At 43.9% G+C, this 15,748-nt stretch overlaps 1 protein-coding gene across 1 annotated transcript in view; it reads left to right on the forward strand.

Moving 5' to 3' along the window:
* The first annotated feature begins 11,791 nt into the window (after window positions 1–11,791).
* LOC124606003 (dynein beta chain, ciliary) overlaps window positions 11,792–15,748 on the forward strand; it is an 809,537-nt gene continuing 805,580 nt past the window's right edge. The window contains exon 1 of the mRNA XM_047137965.1: window positions 11,792–11,996. Within this exon, the coding sequence (XP_046993921.1) occupies window positions 11,792–11,996 (205 nt within the window). The remainder of the gene's footprint in view (window positions 11,997–15,748) is intronic.

A 15,748-nucleotide genomic window follows, 5' to 3' on the forward strand; every position in this document is an offset into this window, starting at 1 on the left:
CTCTCTCATTTGCCGAGAAGATAGTTAGCATAGCCTTCAGCTAAGTCAATTGCTACGACCTAGCAAGGCGCCGTATTCAATTGATAATTAATATTATGAAGCATGTACCGTAACGAGAGATGTTCTACAATTGTGGATTAAAGTTATGTATTATATCAACTACGTACTTTATTTGCAATTCTCAAGATATTGTCCTGTTCCAGACCTCACGCCAGTCAGCGTGTAATTAAACGCGTGCATTTCGGCCTCCTCTAGAAAAACAGTGTTGGCTCTTCTGCCAACACTACATTCTGCGCAGAATCGGAGAGGAAAGGAGACAGGAGAAGGGACAGGATGATAGGACATCTATTAAGACATAAGGAAATGACTTCTATGGTACTAGAGGGAGCTGTAGAGGGCAAAAACTGTAGAGGAAGACAGAGGTTGGAATATATCCAGCAAATTAAGGACGTAGCTTGCAAGTGCTACTCTGAGATGAAGAGGTTAGCACAGGAGAGAAATTCGTGGCGCGCCACGTCAAACCAGTATGAAAACTAATGACAAAAAAAAGGTGACTTGTGTGTGCAGATGCGCTGGCAACCCCCACACGCCGGCGCTATTATCCGTACCAGAGGTGGACATAACGGCTGTTGGATAGGTGGTAATGTTCTGGCTCATACGTATAGATATGGTATAATGTTACTTTGCGCGTGCATAATATCCATATTCTTGATGTTGAATTTACTACCAACACTAGAAAATAACATACTTCCTTACATAGAGCCGGTCGTTGGTGGCCGAGTGGTTCTAGGCGCTTCAGTCTGGAACCGCGCGACCGCTACGGTCGCAGGATCGAATCCTGCCTCGGGCATGGATGTGTGTGATGTCCTTAGGTTAGTTATGTTTAAGTAGTTGTAAGTCTAGGGGACTGATGACCTGAGATGTTAAGTCCCATAGTGCTCAGAGCCATTTGAACCATTTGAGCCTTACATAGATTTCAATATCAAGATTCGCTTCGTAATTTCATTCGAATGGAAGAGAAGATTTTTTCGAAGACATTTACCGGCATGATACGTAAATGAACCAGTCCATTAACGCAGTGAGAGGTATATACACACCTCAAAAAAAGTTTTGCATCACTTCGCTTCCGAGAGTTCCGAAACCTGTACAGAAAATTGGAATAGACATCAACATAAAAATCATTTCCGCCATTTTTATTGCTCATTAAAACCACACATTGCATATTGTACCACCGGACAGCGAGACCTTCAGAGGTGGTAGATCCCTCAGAGTGGTTGGTGTGTCACGTCGTCCATAAACAGCCCTTTTCAATCTATCCCAGGCATATTCGACAGAATATTTATTGTTACTATTGCAATTTCGGCCTTATGGCTACTTTCAAGTAACACTGCAAAGTTACTTAAACACAAAAATACAAAAGTGAACCATAGGGTATATATACATAATTAAGCAAACATTTCATTTAGAAAGTAGCTTAATTATAAAAATTGGAGATAAATGTACATTCTGTCAGAATATAAAACTATCTGATATGAGTACATGTCGTCGTCAATATGCAGCCTTTTGACTGTGAGAGTCCCGATGAATACGACGTTTATTACATCGTAAAATGTTGTTAAATATATATTGAACTTTAGATGTTACTATCGTTCTAATAATCTATCACACATACAAGTTCAGGTGCACTGACAACATGTGGAGCTATGTCAGTTGGCGCGAAAATACATTTACTAAAGATACTGCCTGTGCACGTAGCAAAGATAGTGCACACCAAGGATACAACTTATAAGCTTTATATCGTAAAGTCTTTTCATCTGTCGACATCATATAGCTTACTAAATAGTGCTATGATTGTAATGGGCAGTAGGATAGGATGGGAATATTTATTTACAACATAATAGGGGATAATGCATGTGTTATCTGTTAATCATATTCGATAGGGTTCATGTCTGGAGAACATGCTGGCCTATATAGTCGAGCGCTGTCGTTATCCTGAAGGAAGTCACTCACAAGATGTGCACGTTGGAGGCGCGAATTGTCGTCCATGAAGACGAATGCCTCGACAATACGCTGCCGATATGTTTGCACTATCGGTCGGAGGATGGCATTCACTTATCGTACAGCCGTTACGGCGCCTTCCATGACCACCAGCGGCGTACGTCGGCCCCAGATAATAACACCCCAAAACCGCAGGGAACCACCACCTTGCTGCACTCGCTGGACAGTGTGTCTAAGGCGTTCAGCCTGACCGGGTTGCTCCCAAACGCGCATTATTCAACATGGTGGCGTTGCTGTCAGGGTTCCTCCGAGCCATGATCCGTAGGTAGTGGTCATCCACTGCAGGAGTAGTCCATGGGCGGTCTGAGCGAGGCATGGCATCGACAGTTCCTGTCTCTCTGTATCTCCTCCATGTCCGAAAAACATCGCTTTAGTTCACTCCGAGACGCCTGGACATTTCCCTTGTTGAGAGCCCTTCCTGGCACAAAGTAACAATGCGGAAGCGATCGAACCGCGGTATTGACTACGGACATCACGAGCCGTGTACCTCCTTCCTGGTGGAATGACGGGACCTGATCGGCTCTCGGACCCCCTCCGTCTAATAGGCGCTGCTCATACATGGTTGTTTACATCTTTGGGCGGGTTTAGTGACATCTCTGAACAGTCAAAAGGACTGTATCTGTGACATAATATCCACAGTCAACTTCTATCTTCACGAGTTCTGGGAACCGGGATGATGCAAAACGTTTTTTGATTTGTGTATATTTTCAGTAACTTTTGTCATCATCATCATTTAAGACTGATTATGCCTTTCAGCGTTCAGTCTGGAGCATAGTCCCCCTTATAAAATTCCTCCATGATCCTCTATTCAGTGCTAACATTGATGCCTCTTCTGATGTTAAGCCTTTTACTTCAAAATTATTCTTAACCGAATCCAGGTACCTTCTCCTTGGTCTACCCCGACTCCTCCTACCCTCTACTGCTGCACCCATGAGTCTCTTGGGTAACCTTGCTTCTCCCATGCGTTTAACACGCCCCCACCATCTAAGCCTGTTCGCCCTGACTGCTACATCTATAGAGTTCATTCCCAGTTTTTCTTTGATTTCGTCATTGTGGACACCCTCCTGCCATTGTTCCCATCTAGTAGTACCTGCAATCATCCTAGCTACTTTCATATCCGTAACCTCAACTTTATTGATAAGGTAACCCGAATCCACCCATCTTTCGCTCCCATACAACAAAGTTGGTCGAAAGATTGAACGGTGCATTGACTTCCTTCTTGCTGAGGAGAGTAGATCGTAGCTGAGCGCTCACTGCATTAGCTTTGCTACACCTCGCTTCCAGTTCTTTCACTATGTTGCCATCCTGTGAGAATATGCATCCTAAGTACTTGAAACCGTCCACCTGTTCTAACTTTGTTCCTCCTATTTGGCACTCAATCCGTTTATATCTCTTCCCACTGCCATTACTTTCGTTTTGGAGATGTTAATCTTCATACCATAGTCCTTACATTTCTGATTTAGATCTGAAATATTACTTTGCAAACTTTCAATCGAATCTGCCATCACAACTAAGTCATCCGCATATGCGAGACTGCTTATTTTGGGTTCACATACTTAATCTCACCCAGCCAGTTTATTGTTTTCAACATATAATCCATAAATAATATGAACAACAATGGAGACAGGTTGCAGCCTTGTCTTACCCCTGAAACTACTCTGAACCATGAACTCAATTTACCATCAACTCTAACTGCTGCCTGACTATCTATGTAAAGACAGCAGACAATAACTTCCTTCTAGGAACCCGGTCATACGCCTTTTCTAGATCTATAAAGCATAGACACAATTCCCTGTTCCACTCGTAACACTTCTCCATTATTTGCCGTAAGCTAAAGATCTGGTACTGACAACCTCTAAGAGGCCGAACCCACACTGATTTTCATCCAGTTTGTCCTCAACTAATACTCGCACTTTCCTTTCAACAATACCTGAGAAGATTTTACCCACAACGCTGATTAAAGAGATACCTCTGTAGTTGTTACAATCTTTTCTGTTTCCATGTTTAAAGATTGGTGTGATTACTGCTTTCAAATGGTTCAAATGGCTCTGAGCACTATGGGACTCAACTGCTGAGGTCATTAGTCCCCTAGAACTTAGAACTAGTTAAACCTAACTAACCTAAGGACATCACAAACATCCATGCCCGAGGCAGGATTCGAACCTGCGACCGTAGCGGTCCTGCGGTTCCAGACTGCAGCGCCTTTAACCGCACGGCCACTTCGGCCGGCTAATTACTGCTTTCGTCCAGTCTGATGGAACCTGTCCCGACTCTCACGCCATTTCAATTATCCTGCGTAGCCATTTAAGACATGACATTTCACTGTATTTGATGAGTTCCGACTTAATTTCATCCACCCCAGCCGCTTTATTACAGTGCAATCTATTAACTATTTTCTCCACTTCCTCAAATGTGATCCTATTTCCATCATCATTCCAATACCATTGTACATCGAAATCTGAAACATTACTGATCGTATTTTCACCTACATTGAGCAACTCTTCAAAATATTCCCTCCATCTGCCCAAGGCATCAACGGGATTCACCAGCAGTTTTCCTGACCTGTCCATAATACTTGTCATTTCTTTCTTACCTCCCTTTCGAAGACTGCTAATTACACTCCAGAATGGTTTTCCAGCAGCTTGACCCAAAGTCTCCAACCTGTTTCCAAAGTCTTCCCAAGATTTCTTCTTGGATACTGCAATTATCTGTTTGGCTTTGTTTCTTTCTTCAACATAACTTTCTCTGTCTACCTGAGTTCTAGTATGTAGCCATTTTTGATACGCCATCTTTGTCTTTTTACAGGCTGCCTTGACTGTGTCATTCCACCAAGCTGTTTGCTTCATCCTACCTTTACACACTACTGTTCCAAGACATTCTTTAGCCACTTCTAGTACTGTGTCCCTGTACCTTGTCCATTCCTTTTCCAATGACTGTAATTGACTACATTCAACTACCTGGTACCTTTCTGAGATCACTGTTATGTACTTGTGCCTGATTTCCTTATCCTGAAGTTTCTCCACTCTTATCCTCCTACGTATGGACCTGACCTGCTGCACTTTCGGCCTCACAATACCAATTTCACTGCAGATTAAATAGTGATCAGTATCATCAAAGAATCCCCTGAATACACGTGTGTCCCTCACAGCCTTTCTGAATTCCTGATCTGTTATTATATAGTCAATGACAGATCTGGTTCCCCTGCCTTCCCAAGTATACCGGTGAGTGTTCTTATGTTTAAAAAAGGAGTTTTGATTACTAAGCCCATACTGGCACAGAAATCCAAGAGTTGTTTCCCGTTCCTGTTGGCCTCCATATCCTCTCCAAATTTACCCATAACCTTTTCATACCCTTCTGTTCGATTTCCAATCCTGGCATTAAAATCACCCATGAGCAGAACACTGTCCTTGTCCTTTACTCTAACAACTACGTCACTGAGTGCGTCATAAAAACTATCCATCTTATCTTGATCTGTCCCTTCACAATGCGAATATACTGACACAATCCTAATTTTCTTGTTATACACTGTCAAATCTATTCACATCAGTCGTTCATTTACGTACCTTATTGCAACTACGCTGGATTCCATTTCTTTCCTGATGTAAAGCCCTACACCCCCCGTGTGCTATTTCTGCTTTGACTCCTGACAGGTAAACCTTGTATTCTCCCACTTCCTCTTATTTCTCACCCCTTACCCGAATGCCACTAACAGCTAAAACGTCCAACCCCATCTTACTTGCAGCCTCTGCCAATTCCTTCGCAGAGTAGCCCCCATTGATATTAATAGCTCCCCATCTCCTTACCATTCGTTTGCCGAGTCGTATCTTAGGAGTCCCTGGTTTGTCAATTAGAGGTGGGACTCCGTCACCTCCAAAGGTCCGAGGCATTTTGCTCTGATTGTTGCCAGCATCATATTTAAAGTACCAGGGAAGCAGGTTGCTAGCCTTGCTGGCCCCGGGTCCCATTGGGTTTTACCCCTAACGGTTGAGGGACTAACCGGTGGATTTGGTAGTCTTTGCCGTCTGAGCACAAAGGTAACCACGACTCAGAATATGTCCGAGATTCCCAGCCTTATTCCAGAGTAACTGGTATCCTGACTGTCAGGACCACTTACTTGGCCACTCATACGTTGCCCGTGGTTCATGAACTAGGACATGACAACAGGAACCCACACCATGAAACCTTTGTATTATCAAAAATTTGGAGCGTGTAACTCGTGTTTAGTTTCATAGACAGGCAGTCACGATAAGATTTCTGGCCACTGACGAAACATTCCAGTCGTTGGCCTTTGTAACAAAAACTGCAGCAAATACATTATTTACAATAAATAATATTGATTTTTGAGGTAGTACTTCTATTAAATGAATAAGAAAGATCCAGAATCTCTTACAGAAGAAACTGAGCAAAAAAATTTAGAAGGCGCAAACCTCCTGCCTTGTTGACTGTAACTCATGTTCTCACGATTCTATCCACTGCGCTAGACATTCGTCATAACAAGCGCGTCTTCGTATATGGTTTATAATCTCTAAAAACTGCATCTACAAGTGTCGTTTGATATTTAATATGAAAATTGTGCCAGAAAGACACAATTTTCATAGATTAACACTGTTCCGTAGCACTGCAACGGTATCGTTTCGGAACACAGCAGTTATAACACTAAAAACAACTTCTGGTAGTCTTTTCCTACCGATATGTAGTATCCTGTCATTTTATTATAACTTATCGTAGCTAAAACAACCATTTTTCTAGAGATCTTCAATTTGTTGATGCTCTAAAAAGGGTTATATTCGTGCCACGTAATCCATGAGAAAGAAAACCCATCAAATACGATGTTTAACGCCATACAATATGGTGGTTCCTATTTTCTGCTTGTAACGTAAAACGATATCGCATTTCATGGGCTGTTACTCTCCAAGAGGCAAAAGTCTGACGTGCCATTCTGTATTTCAAGCTCCGCATAGTGGCACATGGAATTCCACGCTGTGGCGTCACCAGCTCCTCATCCACGAGCTTAAGAAAGGTAAATAAGAGGCATTCTGCAGACTCCACGACTGAAGCGAAACACGGCGGCGCGGGAGCAGCGGCAGATCAAAGCGGCGGCAAAGGAGTCCCTTCTCTTTCTAGTAACACAGCTCCGTGTGAACGTTCGGTAGATCTTGTGAGAGGGTACTTACACATAAATGCTTTATTTGTTGAAAAAGACCGTATAAATCGCCAGTGCCTGTTTGGCGTGTCCGTTGTACATAAAGGATGTTCGGATATCGAGAAGGCGTGCTTTCCGACATGCCTCGACGTCGATTTATGGCTCAAAACAAGCAGTTTTGAAAGCACTTTCATTTAGTGTAGCGAAAAGTAACAGTTAAACCCTAGATAAAGTTGATGGAAGGCAAAACATTTGAGATACGACGAAACTGGATAAACAGTTCATGCAGTGCATTTTAGTTGCTTCGGCTGTGTTTGATCGATTTTCCCCTATTGTCTTTATATTAATATCTGTTGATAATGGCTTCAACACCGAGACAGAAAAGGCAATGAGGGAAAACTTAAAAGAAGTTACAGGCAAAGCAGAAAAAAATTTAGAGGAGTGGGGCAACAAGAAGAGCAGTGTAAATGGTATTAATGCCAGATCCAAAGGAGAGAGAATGGTGAGGGAAGATGCCATATAACTTTCCACGTGCAAACGACGCGTTATCACAAAGTCAATATTCAAAAGAGTATACATGTGACGGGCAGAGCATAATTTCCTTATTCTTTACTAATTTGTTAGAAAGTGTTCATTTTTGTCAGCGACACTGTTGCTTAAGATTGCTGTATAGGATCTGTTAGGTTATCATATGCTGACATTTATCTTTAGTTCTGCAGTATACATTTTATTCCTTTCTTAGTGATTTTCAAGTTGAAGGCAGAAACTGAATTGGTAGCACTGTCGCTAGCAAACTTTCACTTTTGAAAGAAGCATCCAATATGACAAACTCCAGCGCTTAATTTGTCACCTGTTTCACAATATCGTAACACAAAATTTTATGAATAATATGTATTTCCAGCTTATTCTTACACTTCTCCATTTATACAAAACTTTCGTTATGTTGTTTGATTAATCCTTTTGGAGCCGTATATAAGATTTCCCCCCCCCCCCCCCCCCCCCAGAACCTGCCTCCCTGGACAGTGGCACAGTTCGCCCTCTACTATAACCAGCCCTCATCAGACAGAAACGTATCTAGAAATGTGTGATCGTTCTATAATGAATATAAAGTCTGTAACCCAGATTTCAGGAAGATGTAAGCCCCTTCTCTTTTTTCGAATGCATATGATGTGGATGTAGATGCACGGCGATACAAAAAATTTCGAATCTCTCGCAGATGAATTTTATAAAACTTGTATATATAAACTCAATGTTTCGTTATTGTTATATTGCATAATCACACGATTCATCTTCGCCTTTGGGTATATGATCTTCACCTCCAATAGATAGGCGGTAGTTGTGTATCGACAGCATGTTCTCAAGTTATGTCAGTAACAAATTTCAGTAGTGGTGTAACGATAACATATCCGAAGTTCGATCATTATGATCGGATCGCGAACTGTCCGGTGTACCCCCAGGGGTAAAAAATAAACTAATAATATAACATACCTTTGTTAATGAATCTTGTTTGGTGCTTGGAGATAAGCAACAGTTCTTAAATAACTGACTGAGAGAATGTCGTTTATTGTCCCAGAAATAAATTAACAGATTTTCTCAATCTATTTCTTCTGGTCAAGGCGTTATTTAAATGAAAATTTATGCAGAACAGTCTCATATCTACCAGAGTTTTTGCGGGGCTCCGTTCGGTTATCTGGTGATTGCCAGAATTGGAAATTATCTCCCGAATATACCCGATTGAGAACTACACCACTCGCAGTAGGCTGGGGTTAAAGGCTGAAACGAACAAACTTCTGCTATCATAGATACGGCATAAAATATGTAAAATTAAAATCCACACTCGTGCATGGGTGCTACAGGGTTTGTTCTTTAGGATGGGCCAACTCGTCCGAAGACCGACCTTGTGCGCCGTTAAGCGCGCGACGCTGCCGTCTTCCCCCGCAGTTCGCACAATCTGCAACGTCATGTCGTCTGAAGCGTGTCTGTGGCAATATCATCGCCTGGACCATCAAATGGCGGTTTAGTTTCAACGCCGTTAAGGTACGCTGGACAGACATACGCGCCATCGCGTCCGTCAGAACCTGGAACAGGTCTCATCAATCGGAGAGCAGTCTCCAGTGGTGCCCGAGCACGCCTCCAACTTTCCGAGCAGTTGACATCACAGCTCGAGAAATCTCGGAATTTGTGTCTCTTCCCAGAACCATGTACATAAACGATCAGCAGGTCTCTGTAGTTTAGTGGTCAATGTAGTTGACTGCCATGCGAAGGATCAGGGTTCGATTCTTGGTACTACCAAGGATTTTTCCTTGGTTGAAGGACTGGTACAAGGCATATCCAACCTCGTGAAGCCAGCTGAGGAGCTAGTTGATTCAGAAGTCCGGAAAGTCGGCAAAGCGGCAGGGAGAGGGGACGCTGGTCGTATATCCTCTATAGTGCATCTGTTTGGCAGAGGATGTCACGGCTCTCGGGTGACATGCTTTATGCTTTCAGAGCCTGGATGAGAAATTCGTTTCACACAGGGTGTTCCAGGAGGAATGGTCAACATTCAGCGATATGACCATTAAAGCAAAAACATCCAGTAAACATGGGCTCTAAAATGCGTCCCCTAAGTGCTATGATCATTTCTTTATTTTAAGTACTGTGAAACAAATCTCTTCCAACGCAAGCTCTTTGCTTTCCTTATACTGAAAGGTGGTAGTTCAAATGTTTGGAAATCTTATGGGACTTAACTGCTAACGTGATCAGTCCCTAAGCTTACACACTACTTAACCTAATTATCCTAAGGACAAACACACACACCCATGCCCGAGGGAGGACTCGAATCTCCGCCGGGACCAGCCGCACAGTCCATGACTGCAGCGCCTGAGACCGCTCGGCTAATCCCGCGCGGGAAAGGTTGTAGTATGGACCAAAATAAGAAAAAAAATCCAACAAACATGAGCTCTAAAGTGCATTACTTAAGGGCTATGCCCAATTGTTAATCTTTGGTGCCGTGAAAAGTATCTCTTCTACTGAACAAGCTCTTAAGGTATACAGTTTCGAGCCCGTAAGGACCAGACAATCTTTCTCTTCCCAGAATATGGAAAGAAAAGAACTTGCTGTAGAATAGATTTGTTTTACGGTATCGAAGATCAAGAAGTGCTCGTAACTGTTAAGGAATGCATTTTAGAAACCATGTTTAACAGACTTTTTTGCTTCGAATGATCGTTCCTATCATGCTGCAGAATACTGAGCATTGCTAATGGAGAACCGCTTGCAAACGGTTTGTCCACCTCTATAGCCGAGTGGTCAGATGGTTGCCATACAGAGGAGCCGGGTTTGATTCCGGTGCTGCCAAGGATTTTTCCAGGGTGGGAGGACTGATACGGGATGCACTCAGCCTCGTGAGATATTTGAGAAGGAGCGGCTCGAAGGTCCGAAAAGTCGGCAAACTGGCCGGGAGAGCAGTGTGCTGACGATATGTCCCTCTATACCGCATTTGCGGCCGGTCGTCATCGCTTGGACCTTCAAGGCATGGATTTAAGAGCTTCTTTTATACAGTTTTATGCACCTTCCACTACCAATGGCTTTATGCAACTGATAATGCCTTCAAATACCACGCGGAATATTTCCATATTCTCTCGCTTTTTACGCGCAAGCTATTAATCCTTAGAAAAAGATCAATGAGACCTTTTTCTAGCAAATTTAATGTAGTTAAATTTTGTACTGGTACACGTTTACGCTAGAGGCCGCAGTTTTGGAATTATTCAAGAAGACCGTACAAAAGTGACTTTCAAACACGTTTTCCTCCAATAACTCGCATACAGTGGCCTCTAGCGAGAACGTATGCCAGTTCAATATTCAACTACATTAAATGTCCTACAAAAAGGTCTTGTTAATTTTTTTCTGTAGGACTAGTAGTCTGTGCGTAGGAAGCGAGAGAACTTGAAAATCTTGCGCGTGCTTTTATAAGCCGTTGCGAGTTGCATAAAACCCACAGGCAGGGGCAGCTGAATAACCCTGTATGAATGATTTTGCTAAAATGTTTTTGATGTTTGGTTTGTGGTGCGTTTAACTGCACGGTCATCAGCGCCCGTACAAAGACCCAATTTTTACACAGTCCAATCTAGCAATTGTCAAAAATGATGATGATGAGGACAACACAAACATCCAGTCCCCGAACAGAGGAAATTCCCACCCCGGCAGGGAATCGAACGCGGGACCCCGTGATCCAGAGGCAGCAACGCGAGCCGCTAGATCACGACCTTCGGACTAAAATATTTTTGGGGAGTCATGACCTCCTCCTCACCACGCCTGGCATCCGCTCCTGTTTGAAGAGATCTTGGTATGCACACAACGTGCACGGATAGCGAGGAATACATTACGGTTCTCATACTGGATCGGGTGCACGACGAGCGACTATTTTGGGATCTCTCTCCCTCTGTGCACACAGGCTTATTTCTTCTTTGTAGCTGCGCAGGAATTGATTAGCGAACTTTTCCAAGTTTGTCGCCACGAATGTGCTCCTGCACAGGCAGAGATTTAGCGGGGACGGCGGAAGGTCGGCGCTATTTCGAGTCGGCGGTCGCGTGCATCATTACGGGCGGCGATGCGATGCGATGCGCCTTTGGCGACGTCGCGTGGTACGGCCCGGCGATGGCTGCCGCCTTATTTATGTGCGAGCGCCGCTTCCCGCCGCCGCCTGTCGCCGTCGCCGTCGCCGTCGCGGTCGATCTCCGCGAACGACGCGACCGAGAACCAGCAACCGCCCACCGCTGCAGCGGCGGCAGAGGCACGCGGCTCGCGACGTCGCCTGCCCGTTCGCCGCTACAGACGTTCCGATACCATCAAACCATTGATACCTACACAGATGACTAGGACCCAAGATGTAGGAGGAGGAGGAGATTAGTGTTTAACGTCCCGTCGACAACGAGGTCATTAGAGGCGGAGCGCAAGCTCGGGTGAGGGAAGGATGGGGAAGGAAATCGGCCGTGCCCTTTCAAAGGAACCATCCCGGCATGTGCCTGAAGCGATTTAGGGAAATCACGGAAAACCTAAATCAGGATGGCCGGAGACGGGATTGAACCGTCGTCCTCCCGAATGCGTGTCCAGTGCGCTAACCACTGCGCCACCTCGCTCGGTACCCAAGATGCACTGCGATACTACTGTTGCACAGCAAATTTACACTGAAGAGCAAAAGAAACTGCTACTACTGCCTATTATCGTGTAGGGCCCCCGCGACCACACAGAAGTGCCGCAACACGACGTGACATGGACTCGACTAATGTCTGAAGTAGTTCAAAATGGCTCTGAGCACTATGGGACTTGACTTCTGAGGTCATCAGTCCCCTAGAACTTAGAACTACTTAAACCTAACTAACCTAAGGGCATCACACACATCCATGCCCGAGGCAGGATTCGAACCTGCGACCGTAGCGGTCGCGCGGTTCCAGACTGTAGCGCCTAGAATCGCTCGGCCACACCGGCCGGCGTCTGAAGTAGTGCTGGAGGCAACTGACACCATGAATCCTGCAAGACTCTCTCTAAATCTACATCCATACTCAGCAAGACATCTGACGGTGTGTGGCGGAGGGTACTTTGAGTACCTCTATCGGTTCTCCCTTCTATTCCAGCCACGTATTGTTCGTGGAAAGAAAGATTGTCGGTATGCCTCTGTGTGGGCTCTAATCTCTCTGATTTTATCCTCATGGTCTCTTCGCGAGATATACATAGGAGGGAGCAATATACTGCTTGACTCCTCGGTGAAGGTATGTTCTCGAATCTTCAACAAAAGCCTTTACAGAGCTACTGAGCGTCTCTCCTGCAGTGTCTTCCACTGGAGTTTATCTATCATCTCCGTAACGCTTTTGCGATAACTAAACGATCCCGACGATCCCGTAACGAAGCGCGCTGCTCTCGGTTGGATCTTTTCTATCTCTTCTATCAACCCCCCCCCCCCCCCCCCCTGGTACGCATCCCACACTGGTGAGAGCAATATTCAAGCAGTGGGCGAACAAGTGTACTGTAAACTACTTCCTTTATTTTCGGATTGTATTTCCTTAGGATTCTTCCAATGAATCTCAGTCTGGCATCTGCTTCACTGACGATCAACTTTATATGATCATTCCATTTTAAATCACTCCGAGTGCCTACTCCCACATAACTTATGGAATTAACTGCTTCCAGTTGCTGACCTGCTATATTGTAGCTAAATGATAAAGGACCTTTCTGTATTCGCAGCACATTACACTTGTCTACAATGAGATCCAATTGACATTCCCTGCACCATGCGTCAGTTCGTTGCAGATCCTCCTGCATTTCAGCACAATTTTCCATTGTTACAACCTCTCGATATACTACAGCATCATCCGCAAAAAGCGTCAGTGAACTTCCGATGTTATCCACAAGGTAATTTATGTATATCGTGAATAGGAATGGTCCTACGACACTCCACTGCGGCACACCTGAAATCACTCTTACTTCGGAAGACTTATCTCCATTGGGAATCCATAAGAGTAGGAGGTGGTGGAGGTCTCTTCTGGACAGAACATCGCAAGGCATCCCAGATATGCTAAATAATGTTCGTGTCTGCGGATTTCGTGGCCAGTGGAAGTGTTTAAACTCAGAAGAGTGTTCCTGGAGTCACTCTGTAGCAATTCTGGATGTGTGGGGGTATCGCACTGCCCTGCTGAAATTGCCCGTCGGAATGCACAATGGACATGAATGGATGCAGGTGATCAGACAGGATGCTTAAGCACGTGTCACCTGTCAGAGTCGTATGTAGACGTATCAGGGGTCCCATATTGCTCCAACTGCACAGGAGTACAGAGCCTCCGCCAGCTTGAACAGTCCCCTGCTGACATGCAGAGTCCATGGATTCATGAGGTTGTCTCCATACCCGTACACGTCCATCCACTCGATACAATTTGAAACAAGACTCGTTTGACCAGGCAATATGTTTCCAGTCACTAACAGTCCAATGTCGGTATTGACGAGTCCACGCGAGGCGTAAAGCTTTGTGTCGTACAGTCATCAAGGGTACGCTGTAACCTCCCTCTTACTAATCGGCCTATCCTCTTTGCGATATAAAATATGACCTTGGATCGCACGTATGTCAATTTGATTTTTTCTAATTGTATAAGGCTATCTTTCCCGAAGAAGTGATATCGATAAGTAGGAGGAAAATGTACAACCGACCCTTCTGATGGCAAGTCTACTAAAAGTAATTAAACCGAAAAGGGCTATAATTTGGAAAATGAAAGTTATTTTGTGCATTCACTCACGGACAACGCTGGACAGATAAGGCATACCACTGATCATGAATCCAAAAGTTACACTAATGAACGAAAAGGAAATAATTAACGGTCGCCAGCCCACTAGGGCAATTTAAATCCAAAATCCTGTATAAGGTGATGGGAAAGAGAAACATGCATTGTTAAACACTGATGTGGCAACCGAAGGTTGTCACGTTTTTTTGACACTAATTTTAAGTGAGTATGTAATGATAAAGAAAACTGAGGAGTCACTCTTACGATATGTTTGGCATTAAATTTTGAAAAAGGCAATCGAGTAATGATTTGAAAATATGCAATTAGACTGTATTTTAGTACTGAACTTCGTTACGTGAACAATGACATTCAGTGACTTCAGCATAATGTCATCAAAGAATTAAAAAAAAAAAGCAAGCACTTTTTACTTTGCCGTACTTATTTTGCAAAGTGGATTTCATATTATTGTCTGAACAACTGAGCCTTTTTTACTGACTTGAACAGAATTAAGTACTAGAATACGTACCAAACCAAACAGCCATGTGCTCCAAGCTATATGTAAAGTAAATAAAACTTCCGCACTCTTAATTTGTGCATTTCTTTAGATTTGGATTTTTTCCAATGATTGATTCTCAGACTTGAAAAATGAAATTACTTTACTTTAGTTATATACTGAAGCCTCTGTTGTACAACAGTTAGTTGAAAGTAGACTAAGGCTAACATTCTTAAAAGAGAAATTATTCATTAATAAACTGGCTGTAACTATTAAATTTGTTTCTTATGACACTCAGCATATTAGGAAAAAAAGGAACTAGGATCCTGCTCGGTAACAATGTCTGGCTGGCAATGAGGACACAATCGCCCTGAGTTAAACTGATTATTATTTAAATAAATCGTATCAATCAAATTACATTCAGTTGCGCTGCTGGGTTAGCCATTAATACTTCCTACCAATGAACAGTCTTACTTCAGTGCTGTGCATACGACGAAACTCGGAACTGCTGCTGTTGTTGAAGACGGTAGCATCTTGTGGGGCCACGGCTAATTATAGGAACGGGCAACCGTAATTAATACTGACTCTTCCACCCGTCCACTGTCCGTACTCCTGCTCTAGACATCTGGCCGGCGCGCCTACATGATGCCGCCGAAAATGGTACTCTCTACTGCGAGAGCGTTGGAACCTGTCTCTCACTCTCTCTGCGCGCTCTGCCCAACAACTCCCTATCCAAAGATTTTACAATGCACAAGCACTGCTATTGTCGTTGCTAGTCGATACAAATAACAATTCCTTTGGCTTTTTCCC

This window comes from Schistocerca americana, chromosome 3 (assembly GCF_021461395.2).
Source record: "Schistocerca americana isolate TAMUIC-IGC-003095 chromosome 3, iqSchAmer2.1, whole genome shotgun sequence".
NCBI classification, from domain to species: domain Eukaryota; kingdom Metazoa; phylum Arthropoda; class Insecta; order Orthoptera; family Acrididae; genus Schistocerca; species Schistocerca americana.